The sequence below is a fragment of the Anabrus simplex genome, chromosome 5 (genome assembly GCF_040414725.1).
Source record: "Anabrus simplex isolate iqAnaSimp1 chromosome 5, ASM4041472v1, whole genome shotgun sequence".
In the NCBI taxonomy this organism is placed as follows: domain Eukaryota; kingdom Metazoa; phylum Arthropoda; class Insecta; order Orthoptera; family Tettigoniidae; genus Anabrus; species Anabrus simplex.
Genome location: NC_090269.1, coordinates 152504814 through 152521700, shown reverse-complemented (window position 1 = coordinate 152521700; position 16887 = coordinate 152504814). Strand labels below are relative to the sequence as shown.

General features: G+C 39.2%; 1 protein-coding gene across 8 annotated transcripts in view; it reads left to right on the top strand.

Moving 5' to 3' along the window:
* Positions 1–16887, top strand: part of PAN3 (Poly(A) specific ribonuclease subunit PAN3) — a 257273-nt gene that overhangs the window by 194709 nt on the left and 45677 nt on the right. For all 8 annotated transcript variants that reach the window (XM_067148377.2, XM_067148376.2, XM_067148373.2 and 5 more), the window contains 2 exons: positions 4513–4629; positions 4727–5115. In XM_067148377.2, the coding sequence (XP_067004478.1) occupies positions 4513–4629; positions 4727–5115 (506 nt within the window). The remainder of the gene's footprint in view (positions 1–4512; positions 4630–4726; positions 5116–16887) is intronic.

The window sequence follows — 16887 nt, the reverse complement described above, 5'->3', positions numbered from 1 at the left end:
AACAGTTTGCAGCATGTGCTTAGCAAAGCAATGTGTAATCTTCTTTAGTACAGCAACTATCTTTGTTCTCTTCAAAAGAGACAGGAGCCTACCACTTCATAGGATGTCGCTGAAAACGTTTGTGTGGTCCACAAGGTTTTAAAAATCCTGCGTATAAGCCGTCAAACCCTGCTGCTTTTCCACTTTTTCTTTAAATGTGCCTGGGGTGTTTGAAGTTAATGCTAGCTGTCAATGAATTCCTTTTCTCTTTTCTTACCGCATCTGAGCGGCAGAGTAGTTCATCTGCATTTTATTTATATTCCAGACAGGAATATATTCCTTCAAAGTGTTCTAGGGATATGCTTCTTTACTATGGTTTTTACAAGTCCTACAAATCAGATGTAACTTTCAGTCTCTGGAGGTATCCATTGAATATAATGTTCTATCTTGTTGGTGAAGTCTTTGCAATTAGCCTGTGTGAAGTTTACCAGAGTACAAGGGTGGATCTTATTACAGGGATTTCACTAGTCCGTTCTGGCTGTGAGAAAGAGGTCTTCCTTGCTGACCCTTTGAGACAAAGGCAAGATCAGGATTGTAATGTTGATTCCATCTGCTTGAATGGAAGGAGCCTTTCTCTTTGGCTTCATAAATTAGGAAGTCATCCTCATCCCATTCTATCTGTATTGATGTCTCTGTAATCCCAAGCAGTGCACCTGCTTTTGAAATCTGAGAGGATGGTGTAAAGGTGAATAGAAGCTATTGGAAGACAAAGAGAATGGCTGAAGACAGAACAGCGTGGAGAATTCATGCGAAGACCTGCCGATAGGCAGACCACCAATGATGATGATCTAAATAACTTCATTAAACCAAGGCTGCTGTGGAAGTCTGCTATTTTAATTCTGTTCATGAAGACAGTATTTACTTGTTTGATATTATTTCTGGCATACCGTTCGGTGTCATAGCTTTTATGGAAGGTAGCTGCAGCAAGGCTGAGGTCTGGTGATTTACATCTTGACTTAGGTCTTCACAGTGTGTTTCTGTGTCTACTTGATTGTCATTCAGTTGATTTTAGATCTCTTGCACCCTCAGTATTCTCACTAGTTTACTCTGAAAAGATGGGTTTCTTGGTTTGAATTAAAGTTCATCCTGTAATTGCTGGGATATCGTCAAGTAGAGCGTTTAGTCTTGAGCATAGGATGAAATCAGTCTTCCCCTTGGCAGTTTCAGAGTTGAGTTGTCAATCAGATGCAAGCACGAAAATATCTGAGTAAAATGCAAATGACTCGTTATGTGTCAACAAAAGTTACAACTCGCCAAAGGATTTGTACTCCAGTGATTAACTATTTTCGGCTTCAGAGATACAAACATGTGAAAGAAAATACCCCCAAAATCCGTAATTTCTAGCAAGGGCACAGGCTTCCATGAAAACAAATCAGGTTTAGCTCATTCCTTCTGCATTTTTTTCTTTCTGAATAATCTGTGAAGCATTCAGATTCGTTTGTGTCTTTACATCCTTCACAACCCCCTGTGGGTTGGGGACGCAGACGAAGAATACACCCACGTTATCCCCTTGCCTGTCATAAGAGGCGACTAAAAGGGGCGACCAAGGGATGATTGAATTAGAACCATGAGACTACTTGTGATTAGTACCAACATGCGAGGAACACCATGGGTCGCTTTTACTTATGCGTAGTACCACTAGTTATAATCTATCAGTTTCATGTCCTTATTGATAATAAATAATAATAGCAATAATAATCGTATGGCCTCAGCTACCATGTGCAGACATTTCAATTTGACGCCATCTGGCTGTCTGCTCATCAATTTAGACGTTCCGTTTTACTCCAGGCCCACTAGATGGCAGACCGAGTAAACCGAAACTCTCTTGGGCGTCTATGGTTGAGATTTAATGAATTTTGTCGGGTAAACACCAAATGTGTCACCAGAGATCTTTTACATGCCGACATCGTACGACATGGAGTGTCGAATGGACTTGAACCCGCTATCTTGGGATCCGGAGGCCGACACTCTACCACTGATCCACAGATCCATATTGATACTTGGTATTCACAATCACAAAGAATGGGTACCGTCCACCTAATCAATACTTTATTATATTGTGTTACTATGTAGTACCAGTTTCGACCTGGTCAGCTAGTCATCAGATCTAAAGCTAACTTAACATATAATTTAAAAACATTACTAAATCTAATGAAGAATGTCACATGATATGAGTGATAACATTAAAACGTACAATGATACAATGATATAATGATATAATGTGTCCTCTGGTTTAAAAACAAGCGTCGATATTCTATGGCATGTATATGTTACATAAAATTCTGATGTACTGTTCGTGATTAACAGATAATTTGGTGAAGTACAATTTCTACACTTAAAATGTTTATAGCATTCTTGAGGTACACTTTGAAGTTTAATTCTTATTGGTGAATCGTTGCATACGTTCATTGGTATGTTTGTACTAAGCATTCTAGAATATTCCAAGATATGGATGTGATATAAACTAATAACACATAGTACATTAAAATGCGATATTTTATAACATAAAACGTTCACAGTATTCTTGCAGTACGCTTTTGAGTTATATTAATGTTGGTAAAGAATTATATGCGTTCACAGGTATGTTTGTACCAAGCATTCTAGAATGTTCAACGATGTGTATTGTTTATCTTGTGAGTTCATATAGTAGAGAATGTTGGATGATTTACATCAAAATATTGTGGTGTGTCATTAGTTTCTTTGGTACTAATCTCGTTATAAGATATTGAGTAGATGCAGATGCTCCCTCTTTGTAGTTTTGTTGTTGGACATGCTAGTAATATAGTGCTGTTGACTGGTCGAATGTGTACAAATGTGTAGAAATTGTATTTCACCAAATTATCTGTTAATCACAAACAGTACACCAGAATTTTATGTAACATATACATGTCATAGAATATCAACGCTTGTTTTTTAAACCAGAGGACACATTATATCATTCTATATTTTATCTATTGTACATTTTAATGTTATCACTCATATCATGTGACATTCTTTATTAGATTTAGTAATGTTTTTAAATTATATGTTAAGTTAGCTTTAGATCTTATGACCAGCTGAAGATGACCTCTTTGAAGGTCGAAACCGATACTACATTGTAACAAAACATAATAAAGTGTTGATTAGGTGGACGGTACCCATTCTTTGTGATTGTGAATGATACCACTATGTTAGGTACAAAATAGGCTTGCGATTAATAGCAACAGAGTGCGCTTCCAGCTTTTACGGTACCTGTGATTAGTACCACTATATGAACGACACCATGGGTGGGCAACTCCAGGGTTCTGGCTTGCCTATGATTAGTAACCACTCTATGAGGAACACCACGGGATAGTACGAGTCCCTGTGGTTAGTACATTTCTGTGATGAACACCATAGGTCTGCGTTGCCTGTAAATGGCACCGCAATGTGCGAAACACCATAGGTCTGTATTACATGTGCGATTTTCATTACCTGTGAGTAGTACCATAATGTATGGAATACCGCGAGTCTACGCTACTTTTGATTAGTACCGCAGCATGACAGATACCATTGTTCTACTTTCCTAGCGATAAGTACCATTATGAGGGGCAGATGACTTGGATTTTGGACCCCTTTAGACTGCAAGCATCATCAATTCAGTAATATGCTATAGAAGTAGTCCCTTGGTCAGCAATACTCTTGTTTTACGTCAGTTTCTGTGAATGTGAGGCATTGCGGGTTGGATCCACTGATTGTTTTAAATTCATTTCCATCCATTCATTCTTTGTCCTCACGTTTTAATTCTAATCAGTGGAGGATTTTGGACTTTTATTTTTTCATTACATTTCGTCTCGTGCCGTACCATTAGGGGCCGATGACCTAGATGTTAGGCCCCTTTGAACACCAAGCATCATTATCATCAACATCCTTTATGTCAATGTCAGTTAGAAACACTTTGCTGCAGTTCAAGTCAAAACTTGAGCTATCCAAGTTTGCCAGAACTTTTCTTGGCTCTGTGGTAATTGGAACTGATGGATCCCTATCACCAGTGCTCCATAAATTTCTCTGTGTGTGTGGATCATTTTCTTCATTATCTGAAAAGCTGTTTATGTTTGAAACTGCTTCTTCATCCAAAAATACAGTGAAGAATACAAATTATTTTTATTTGAACTGCCAGTCTTAGCAAAATAACATACATTTAAATGAGTGACCCGTAGAAAGTACAGGCTTGGCAATTTTCAGAAAAACGTGATGCGTATAATCCATGGGCTTGGTAGAGAGAGTTAAAACAAGTTGTACGGAGCTTTCTTGTTTTACTAGAGCAAAAATATTAATAACTTATGTTCTTGTAGGATTTTGGTTATCTCACACAAAGAGCATGTCTATCATTGACACAGCATTCCAACATAGTTCAGTTGAGAGAGGTGTTAAGATCATTTTCTCTTTTAAAGAGGTTGTACAGAACTTTCTTGTTTGAGGAGAGCAGAAGTTTTAATCACTTTGTTCTTGTAGGTTTTCGGTTACCGCACACAAAAAGCATGTCCATCATTGACATGTGGAAACGTTTACAACATTCCAACGTAGTTCAGTTGAGAGAGGTGTTCACAACAAAAGCTTTTGGAGATTACTGTAAGTATGAAACATTGTGAACATTGTTTTGATGAAAATACAAAAATGTGATTTCCTTTCAAAAGAGTACACATGTATTATTCTGTTGTGATTTCAGCCATGATATTTGTGTACGACTACCATCCTGGCTCAGAAACTCTCCTTACGAAGCATTTTTCTCAAGGGGAGCCTGCCAATGGCTACACAGATCCTTTCTCTGCCGACCCGAATGCACCTCGGCCGTACAGCCATCAAAAGAACACACTCTTGAGGCAGCAGCACTCCAGCATGCTGCCGGAGAGTGTTATATGGAATTACATCATCCAGTTAACGGCGGCACTGCGAGTGATCCATGCGGCGGGTTTGGCCTGTCGGACTATGGATCCTAGCAAGATCCTTCTGACAGGACACTCTCGAATTCGGCTAAGCTGTCTCTGCATTCCAGACGTCCTTACATTCGACTCATCATCTGCTCCGAACCCCCTTCAGTTGGTACCCCATTATCAGGTAATATTTCTTTTATGGCTGCTAATTGACTGTGAAATGTGGTCTACTTCAATAAGATGAAGTATGAATGTCGCACGCACAGTAAACGTCTGTTTTTGTTTTGTTTTGTAATTGAAGCACATCTTGTTTGCTTGTTGAGAAGTCGTATGACAATGCAAGAGAAACATTGCCACAAGTATGTTACATTGTTTCCTATTCTTTGAGGCTACAGTAAAGTCAAATGACCTCTTGCTGTATGTCAGTCAGTTGTATTTCCCTCCAAAAAATATATTATTTAAAAGCAAGCTACCTCCAGACACTTTAAGTTACAAAATTACAAAGTTCAAAGGTTTTTGCTAATAGATGTCATATTTTGCACCAGCGTCTGTCTGTCTGTCTGTCTGTCTGTCTGTCTGTCTGTCTGTCTGTCTGTCTGTCTGTCTGTCTGTCTGTCTGTCTGTCTGTCTGTCTGTCTGTCTGTCTGTCTGTCTGTCTGTCTGTCTGTCTGTCTGTCTGTCTGTCTGTCTGTCTGTCTGTCTGTCTGTCTGTCTGTAGAGTAGACTTCAAGATCTGGGTCTTGCTAATGTGGCATTGTGCATATTAACCCTCTTATTGTCAAGTTAATGATATATCATTACTTGTGTCCAGTGCAAAGATTATCAGGTATCATCGCCATAAGACCTATCTGTGTTGGTGCGACGTAAAGCCACTAGCAAAAAAAAAAAAAAAAAAAAAAAAAAAGAAAGTCAGGGTAACGATACATCGGCACCCACTGAAAGCTTGAATAAGTTCTATATTTCATTGTTAAATGGCGCATTTGTGCTAAACTAAGCTAGCCAGATGTCTCCGTCATTGATTCATAGAATTTGCACTGCATTTCTCATTTGTTTACCTTGAAAATAGTTTGTTGTTGAACACGAGATTACCTGGCATTAGTTGTGATTTACCAATGAATTTTGGTGCTATTTTATTGGTTTATGTGTGGAATGTAGTCTGTATTTGTTAACATATTTATGGAAGTGTCTTTTGAAGCTTTTTCTGCATTAGGTTTAGTTTAATTAGCTGTGTCAATCTAATCAATACTTGTATTACTTGTGTTGAATTACAGCATGTTTCAGCTTGTTTCAAGCCATCGTCAGCTGACAAACAATTTTAAAGAATAATGAATGCACATGAATTTGGTGAGGAATGCTATATTTCAAGCACTTGCTAGATCAATTAACATAATGCATTTTCATGTGGTTTGAAGTTACAGAATGTGTGTTATTCATGGAATGGGGCTAAAAACATATTAAAACACTGCACATCTTAGGAAATTCTTAAAGTTAGGGCTTCTTGATGAAGAGAACGTCCTGTTTGAAACACTGTTTCATTGGATGTAAAGGGATTATTATTATTATTATTATTATTATTATTATTATTATTATTATTATTATTATTATTTTAAACAGAACATAGACCTTGGATTCACTGAATTCTTCAAATAGAAGTGAAAATTTGTAAATTGAGATGTTGAGAAATGTAGATATTAACTATGGTGTGGTCAACATGTTGAGAAAACAGATTCTTGATTTGGATGAAATATGTTCTTGGAACAAGGTGGATACTTTCTTATCTTCTGGTGTTCTGACAATATGGTCCAAATTGTTCAGATGGATGTGTTTGGAAAGCAAATGAACATCTGAAAGATGCAAGAGATCTGAGAGTGAGAATAAATGTACTGTAGATGCTAGAGAAATTTATTCTAAAATGTAGATAGAAAACCCACCCAGAAGTTGGCCCCGCTGGGCTCGGAATTGTCCACAGCTTGTGAATGTGTGACAGTTTGAGTGTTACTGTTGTCAGGTTTTAATTGCTGTTAATGGAATGGAAGGGAGTAGGGAATTGTGTCGAGCTGACTCGTGGGGCTGACTTGTGAACTATCGATTTTACTCTTCTTGAAATACGACGGTGGATCATATATAAATGGGAATTATATTTTTTAATTTATTGCATCATCCAAATAACACAATACACATATAGAGATCACTTTTCTACATAGTGCCCTTCCTTCGCTACACATTTTCTTCATCAGATTGGTAAATTTTTGTTGTCGTCCTGATAGAAAGAAGAGGGATGTGTGTGGAGCCAGTTGCGCATAAACTCTTCTACAGTTGCATCATCATCGAACCGCTGTCCTCCTAGGTATTACTTGAGTGGTCCAGACAATTGGTAGTCGCAGGGCAATAAATCTGGACTCTACGGGGGGTGTTCCAGAGGTGTCCAATGAATTTTCTCCATTTTACCCGGCGGTGAAGCAGCAGTTTGCAGCCCAGCATTGTCATGGAGGAGAATGAAGTTTTTGATAGGTTGTTGGTGTTGCTTGTTGCGATACGCAGCTTTTGCTTCATCCAAAAGGCGACAGTAATAGGCTGGATTAATTGCCCTTTGTTCGTGATGAAAATCCACCAGCAAAACGTCTGCGGAATCCCAGAAAACAGTTGCAAGCACCTTTCCAGCAGATGGACGTATTTTGGCCCTGACCGGACCTACTTCGTCTCTTTGCCAACAGTCCATGCTTGCTTGCTTTGACTCTGGGGTGTAATGACGCACACAAGTTTCATCACAAGTCACAATACAAGGCAAGAAATCCTCTCCTTCCTCCTCATAGTGACGCAGAACACTCTGACAATCATCCTGGCATAAAGTTTTTTGATCTTGGCTGGGGAGACGAGGAACCCATCTGGCAGATAATTTTCCGAAATGAAGTTCATCTCGGATGATGGTTTGAACACTTTCGTAACTTATTCGTACAGCTAAAACAATTTGCAATATTTTTATTCGCCGATCTTCACCAGTAATGTCACGAATGGCAGCAATGTTGTTTGCAGCGATGCTTGTCCGTGGTCTCTTATCATAAGGTTCATTTTCCACAGCTTCTCTTCCTGCCACAAATTTTTTAGCCCACTCATTCACTCAAGTCTGTGAAAGTGTTTCTTCCCCAAACCATGCGTGGAGCCATCTCAAAATTTCAGAAGGTTTAGTGTCCTCTTTTGTGAGAAATTTGATAATGATGCGTTGCACAATAGACATGTGCACCTCTAGCTCACTCATGGCGTACTGAAGCAGCCCAGTTCTCCACCGTCTTTCGTGCGCAAACCCCTTCTCCAGACACCCCCACCAACATCCTGGGAAAGCCCCACCTCAGAATTATTACTAACAGCAGTGGTACATTCAAATTCCCATTTATATTTGATCCACCTTTGTACTTGTCAGAAATTAATAGTGTGATATTGTGTAGCAGTGTCATTGATTTCATTCAAGCTGTGAGATCATCATCATCATCATCATCATCATCATCAGTTTTCCACTCCAGTTGCCCGGGTGTGGTTTACGAGCTCTCTCCACTTCTGTTTGTCCATGTACCACTCTTCTCTCAAGACAACATCCCAGCTGACTCCTCTTGTTCCTATGTCCTCTTTCACTTGGTCCGGCCATCTCTTCCTAGGTCTTCCTAACGGTCGTTTTCCGGCCACTACTGTGTGTAGCCATTGTTTTGCTGTCCTTCCACCGTCCATTCATTTGACATGGCCAAACCATTTCAAACGGGCCCTTGTCACTTTTTCATTCAGGGATGGGTACACACCAGCTTCCTCCCTTATTCTTTCATTCCTTATCCTATCCCTTTTTGTCTTGTGTACCATAGTTCGTAGGAACTTCATTTCTGCGGCTTGTAGTTTGCTGTACACTTGTTGGGTTGTTGTGCAGGTTTCTAGGCCATATGTTATTATGGGGGTGAAGTATGATTGGAATAGAATCTGCTTTGATCTTAAGGGAACTTGTTCGTTCCAGAGGAGGTTCCGAACTTGATGGTAAAACTGAGCTGATTTTTGAATGCAGTTGTTAATCTCATGTTGTATTCTGTTATCACTTGAAATGATGCACCCAAGATAGTGTTTCCAACTGTGCACCTTCCAGCATTATTTTTCCTTCTTCTGCCTGTTGACGGATATAGTAACAGTTTTCGATTTATTTATTGTTAATCCTTGTGCTTTCAAATGTTCATTCCAGGTGTTCAGCCTCTCTTGGACTTCCTTCTATGTATTTCCCCAAATTACTACATCATCTGCAAATGCAAATGCATTGATGTCCATATTGTTCTTCTGCTTAATTTCTTTCATGACTTCATCCATGACAGTGATAAAAAGTAAGGGTCAAAGGGTACTGCCTTGTTGCACTCCTTTAGTGGTTTGGAACCAATCAGAATTACCATTTCCTATCTGTACGCAGCTGCAGCAGTCTTCATAAAGCATTTTAAGTTTCTGGATAAGCCCTTTGGGTACATTTTTCTTTCTTAAGCATTCCCATATAGTCTTCCTTGGTACACTATCAAATGCTTTTTCGAGATCCAAAAACACTAGTGTTAAATCTTTGCCCTTCAGCCCAATGCTTTTCTAACAGTATTCTAAGTGCAAATATGAGATCGGTAGTTGATCGGTGTTCTGAATCCATATTGTTCTTCCTGTAATTGTGGTTCTGTTATTTTCCTTAGCCTTTTTTCAAGTATTTTCTCAAATATTTTCAAACTATGAGACAATAAAGTGATCCCTCTATAATTGCTACATTTCTTCCGGCTTCCTTTTTTAAAGAGAGGTATTATTATTCCCTTTTTCCAATCATCTGGGACTTTCCTATCCTTCCATATTGCATTAAATACTCTATGAAGCCACTGTATTCCTATTGCACCAGTTGCTTTGATCATATCTGCACTGACTTCATCAAATCCTGTTGATCTTTCTTTGGACATACTAGGCGTCTCTACCTTCCATGTTGGCGGGCTCTTTTGGTCAGGCTCATCATTGCAGCTTAAACTGACCTGCGTGGTTACATCATTGGAGTCTTTCCCAGTACTGTTGTATAAATTATCAAAGTAGGATTTCATGATCTTCCTCATTTCCGTCTCTTCCCTAACTATGTTACCATCTGATTCCTCTATTGCTGTTATGTATTCATTGTCTCCTCTTATATTTTGTATTGTTCGGTAAAGTAGTTTAGAATTAGCTTTGCTGTCTTGCTCTAGTTTATCTGTGAAATCAATCCAACCCTTTCTGTTTTTCTTCGCCCACAATTTTCTTTACTCGTAGCTTCTGCAGTTCTGCTGCAGTTTCGTTTACTCTAGATTCGTTCCTTTGACTTCCTTTTTGCATTTCTTTGTCTCTGGCTTTCCTGGTTTCATTTTTCGCTTTCACAGCAATCTTCACCCGATCGTTCCACCAAGGAGTTTCTTTTGCCTTCATTTCGCTATTAGTTTTACCACAAACTTCTACTGCAGCTCCAACAATGCTTTCTTTGAATCTAGTCCACTCGATGTTGCCTTCTTGTAATGCATCTGATGGTAATTTATTGGTCACTTTTTTTGTGTATTCAACTTGTTTCTCTGCCTTCTTTAGCTCCCATGTCTCGATTTTTGGTTTCCTGTATTTCTGAGGTCTATAAATTTCAATGTTGCGAGGAGAATTCTGTGGTCACTGTCCAGGCTTTCACTTGGTATAACTCGGCATCACATATGGTCTTTCCTGCTTCATTGTCTGATATAAAATAATCTATCAGAGTTTTAGTATCTCCATTCCAACTATATGTTGTTAGTTTATGACTTAGCTGCTTCTGAAACAACTGTTGTTTATTCTCAAGCCATTCCTTACACATAGATCTAGGAGAGTTTCTCCTTCTGGGTTTCTGTCTCCATAACCATGTGGACCTAGTACATTTTCATATCCAAGCCTGTCTGATCCAACTTGAGCATTTAGAACTCCCATTACTATGATATTTTCCTCTCTTTCTATAGCTTCTTCTAAATCAGTTCAGAATTGTTCTTTTTCCTCTTCGTTACAGCCAGTCTGTGGGGCATACACCTGGACTATTGTCAGCACTCTCTTGTTAAGGGAGATGTTCAACTTAATAATTCTTTCATTAACATATATTACCTCACTGATGATATCAATGTCCTCTCGTAATATAAAACCTACACCATTTTTGGCTTCTGTTTTATTTCCATTCCAATGTAGTTTGTATCCTTTTCTTAGCTTTCTTGTTCCTCTTCCCTTCCACTTTGCCTCACTCAGGCCAAGAATACAGAGGTTCCTCCTTTCCATCATATCTATCAGCTCCTCGCTTCTGCCAGTCAGGGTCAGGATATTTAATGTTCCAATTCTGTGTTTAGGACTCTTTCTTTTGGGCTTCTTCTCAGAACATCGTACTTGAACATCAGCCTTACGGTCATCATACGTTGCAGATGTTTGGGATGTGTCTATCCAGTATTTTTGCGAAGCTGTGAGATGGGTTGCGATATTGATCCATGTAAATATATATGTTCTCCAGTATGTTGAGGAAGATGAACTTTTATAAAATATGTAAATCTTCCAGGTCTGTTCTATTGTAGTGAATTCATGATTAAAATCTAGCATATATTGGCCCATCGCAGAGAATTTGTTGTATTTGATTGCCTGTGATGCTAAACACCTATTAAAATTTCTTCCTGTTTGCCCCACATAACTTGCAGGCTTATTGATTGTGTGAGAGTTTGGGAATAAACTGATGTTATTTGTGTAGTCCTGTAAGAAATGTTGATGTGTTTTCTGAACACTTTAATTAAATGGTAAACGTTGTTATTAGTGAAGATGAAGGAGTAAATCGTCTTGAGTTTGGTATGACTTTCTACAGTGGAGTTAGGTGCAGAATTTATATTATGATTTTGTTGACGAAATCCTTTGGGTAACCATTCTTATTAGCTATGGAATGAATCGTTTCAATTTCTCTGTGGTAATTTCTCTCAATAACGTAACGTTGAATGCTCTGTGAATCATGCTGTAGAAGGCTGCTCTTTTGTTTGAACCTGGGTGTGTGGAATCTTCTCTGATGGTGTTGATTGTTTGTGCAGGTTTTCTGTGCATGTTGAAACCAAGATTGTTGTTTTTCTATGGATTGTGAGAAATGTATATATTTTTAGTCTTCTGATTTGACTGTGAACTTAGTGTGGATCTAATAAGTTGTTGAGTTCTAAAATTGACTTCACATTAGTGGTCTGTTCGTCAATCATGGTGAAAAAATTGTTGATGTGATCTTGTCCAAAGAGTAATGCCTTTGATGATGTTTATTATTTTGGTGTCCTCCAAAAAATCTAGGTTCATCTGGGCTGTTTTATGCATGTCTTTTAGTTTATAAGAGAATTATTATTCTTTACCATTAACAAAAAAGGGCTTTCACGGCTGCAGATCTTATAATCATGGGAATAGAACCAGCTTTTGGGTGGTTAGGCCGTGTGCATTTGGCAGAGTTTCGTCCAGACGTGCCATTTGGACTCATCAGCTGGAATGGCACGCCCCTCCAGGACTCTGCTTAGCAGTGGCAGACCAAACTGTGTGGCCCCGCCGTGTTAGCAAATCTAGTTTGCTAATCTGCTAAAGCTTTCGTTTTCTCCTTTAGCAGGTTAGCAAACTAGATTTGCTAACACGGCGGGGCCACACAGTTTGGTCTGCCACTGCTAAGCAGAGTCCTGGAGGGGCGTGCCATTCCAGCTGATGAGTCCAAATGGCACGTCTGGACGGAACTCTGCCAAATGCACACGGCCTAACCACCCAAAAGCTGGTTCTATTCCCGTGATTATAAGATTCTTTACCATTGTTTGTCATCTGTTGATTGATTGAAACAAGCTGAAACATGTACTCACGAATTGTAATTAATCACGAGTAATACAAGTAACACATTTTTATTTATTTATTAGGGCTGTGTCATCTGGGGGGTGAATATTCTGGAGTATTTGATGATGAGTATGATGAGTATTTTATTTCTGCAAATTGTGGTGGTAGTGATTTAGCTCAACCTAGCGGTGTTTCAGTGAGTGATGTTTTTAGGAATATCGAGTACTTTCATCAGAAAACGGCCAACAGCTTTCATGCATACCACTCAAGAGATTTTTTTTTTTCTGTAAAATCTGAAAGTTGTGCACAGAAAGGGATCAGATCAAGTAGAGGTGTGAATAGTTATGTTGTATGTACAATAGAATTGCTTATGGTACCCAAAGTTATGTATTTTTTCTAAAATTACATTTTTCTGCACGATTTTTTTTTTATATTTCAAAATTTTGCTCGACCTCATTGTTAAGATACAGTCATTAATATTTTTTTCCCCCACGTGCTAGGTAGGTATGCCATGACGGTCATTTTTCTCATGATATCTGTGAATAGAAAATAATGGGTTATTTCATAAGAAAATGACTGGTAGCTTTTATGCATACTGCCCAAAAAATCATGAGCAAGAGTGACAAATCTCCTGCTTGTATGTCATTTTGCTGTTAAGATTATGTAATTTTCTCTAGCAATGGCGAAGTAGCCTACCTAACCATATTGTGCACAGAGATATCTTCATGGGGCCTTTAGCTGAGTCCTGACATTGCTTCGACGTACTTGTGCCAAGCTCTTCACTTTCGTGTATCCTGTCTGACCTCCCTTGGTCAACACTTGTTCTTTTCTGACCCCTACAGTATTAGATTTCGAGACTGGGAGAGTCTTTCATTTTACACGCCCTTTGTAACCCTAGTCTTTCTTTGGCCATTACCTTCATTTTTCAAAGTGTTGGATCCCTTCCATACTTTCCCTCTGATTAGTGTTAATAGAGAATGGTTGCCAAGTTGTACTTCCTCTTAAAACAATAATCATCAGATACATTTGTAGGTCACGGATATTGTGCTTCATTTCATTGCTTGTTTATACACAGAAGTGGAAACATCGGTATAGTGAGAGGAGTGACAGTGTTCGCAAAAGAGTCCCCTTGATGATGAACCAGTCTCTTGGGCTTCCTCGACTCGTGTATCACTGTTATAGTACTACATCCATTTCTGTAGAATTTCGCTTTTGCCGCGAGATGGGAGCACAGTTGGAATGTCAGAAGTTTTGATTAAAACAAAGGTGAGGAATTTTTAAAAAAGTGGTTGAAACAGACTGCCTTGTAACTTGATTATGTAGCTGTCGTGAGCACGTTACATAATGTGACAGATCAATACAAGGTAATTGCTAGTGCCTTGTAACTTGATCATTTAGTTGTGTTGAGCCCATTAGAAGGTGCGACACATCAGTAAAAGGAAATTGATATTGCCAGGTAACACACTGTCTTGTAACTTGACCATAAAATTTAAAAAGTCCTCTTTTTTTAACCCAATGGCTGCCAAGATCTGATGTGAATCGTAATACTGCCGTGATCCGATGAGATCCAATCCCGTAAAGGCCGGTGTTCAAATACAGTTTGTTCAGGTTTGATGCTACATATGACTCACTTATGCAAGCTGGCTGATCCATGGTATCTCGAGCTTCAAGTAAATACCATTTTCTCTCTGACAAAGAGATTATAACATTCTTAATTTCTATTTCTTTGTGAGGTTGGTACACACTGGCTATGTCATGTGCGCCACAAACATTGCGTGGCAAGTTTGTTTGCTGCAAGGTATTGCTTTTATCGTGTTTTTGCGTGTTATGCTCCGAATTTATGTGGGGTAAGATGGTAAAAATTTATTGGGAACACTTGTGTGATGAAGATATTCAAGCGGGCAAGTTGGCCGTGCGGTCAGGGACGCACGACTGTGAGCTTGCATCCGGGAGATAGTGGGTTCAAATCCCTCTGTTGGCAGCCCTGAAGATGGTTTTCCATGGTTTTCCATTTTCACACCAGGCAAATGCTGGGGCTGTACCTTAAGGCCACGGCCTCCAACTCCTAGGCCTTTCGCATCCCATCGTCGCCAAAAGACCTATCTGTGTCAGTGCGACGTAAAGCCACTAGCAAAATGTTGTGTGTATGTTGGGTATTCAACCCGAAGGCTGGTTTAATCCTCTGCAGCTCCGCCAACAGCTGTCATAAATAGCCTAGGCGTCACTGAAGAGGCGTACTAGGGAAATGAGGAGTTAGGTAGTTTCCCGTTGCTTTCCTCACTAGCAAAAAAATATTCAAGCCATGTTGTTAGGAAGTGACAGGGATATTTCTCGTAGCGAAGATGAAAACAGTGAGACAGACAGTGACATTTCATGCAACACAGATATTAGGCTTACAGGCGTTATGCCTCCCCAGATTACTACTGCTACTACTACTACTGCTGCTGCTGCTGCTGCTGCTGCTGCTGCCGCCACCACCACCACCATCATTCTAACCAGCCCGCAGGTCGAGAGAAAATACCTGACCTGGCCGGGAATTGAACCCGGGGCCTCCGGGCAAGAGGCAAGCACGCTACCCCTACACCACCACTACTACTACTACTACTACTACTACTGAAAGTGGAGATAACTATGATCTTAGTGTTAACCAGTGAGATCCTAGTTAACAGTATAACAAACATAACCTCAATTTTCAATTTCAAAAACTAAAATCATTTGGACATTTTTAAACATAGAAATTTAAAACTTTTAACATTAAAAGACAACATAGTTTAGTGTTTATAACAGCGACATTAAAATTTCTGTGAAATAATTATTGCTATGACAAATGAAAATGCCTCTTTCCAGTCATTCGACCGGGTCGGGAATGAAAAGAATGAAGCCCCCATCTAGCGGTGAGGATAGGGAACGTGCTGGCTGCCGAAGACTGACACAATCCTCTGGGGCATTGATTAATGAATGGCAAATGAAATGAAGTGATGTTGGGGAGTGTTGCTGGAATGAATTACGCCAGGGAAAGCTAGATTACCCGGTGAAAAACCTATTCCGCCTCCGCTTTGTCCAGCACAAATCTCACTAGTGTGACCGGGATTTGAACAACGGAACCCAGCTGTGAAAGGCCAGCATGCTGCCGCCTGAACCACAGAGGCTCTGCTGTGACAAATACTAATTCAAATTTGCAAATTTAATTATAGAATCTGGAAATGAATAATTCATTAATTTGTTTTGAAAATAAAGGCATATTTGACTACAAACTAAATCACAGGACATATACATGGATATATCTTGTATCATCAAAAAAACATTCATCTATATAGCTTCAAAACTGAGGCGAGTACAAAATTTTCAGTAAAACCTTACATTTTGCCTTAATTTAGGTTGGCAATTTTAGCAGTACGGTACTACAGCATTTTAGCTTGGCAGGAAAAGTGTTAAATTTTTTCTTCTGGTATTCTTCTGTTTGGTAGTCTAAAAGATAACTTTCAGAACTATACTCTTATTGAAAACAAAAATGCAATTTCACTCATCTGTGTTCCTTTGGAATTTGGGAAGTACCATAATTTATGAAGAAAAAAATATGTTGCTGTTATCAGAGACAACTTATTAACTACAAGAAATGAATGAAGCCACTTTATCAAAATTCACATTTATGCCCTGCATCAGTCTGTTTGGCAGCACACACACTGTAATTAGAGCAAACCCTACACAGTCTTGTCAGTTGGAAGTTCCACTATTCCAAATCACGATGCAACAATTATTTTCGATCCTTACATCATGTTCTTTGAACCAGTCGTATGTCACCTGGCACAACTCTGCCAGAGGGTGATATGAAAGATATGTTTTATAGATGATCAGCTAAATCAAACAATATGTATGCTAACTGGTGCAATCTGACTACTGCCCCCCCCCCCGTCATCGGAACAGCTTGCATCTTGCCTTCTTCAGGCAATAGTACATCAGCACACCTCCATAGATTTTTCTGGGTCAGATCTACCCTGCAGAATGTGGTGACAGCTCGATAGAATCTGTACAAACCACAACAGATGTGTGAGGAAAATTGCCTTTCGCAGAGTGTAACTGCAGCTTCTGTGCTGAACACTTCAGAGATTTCTTGGAC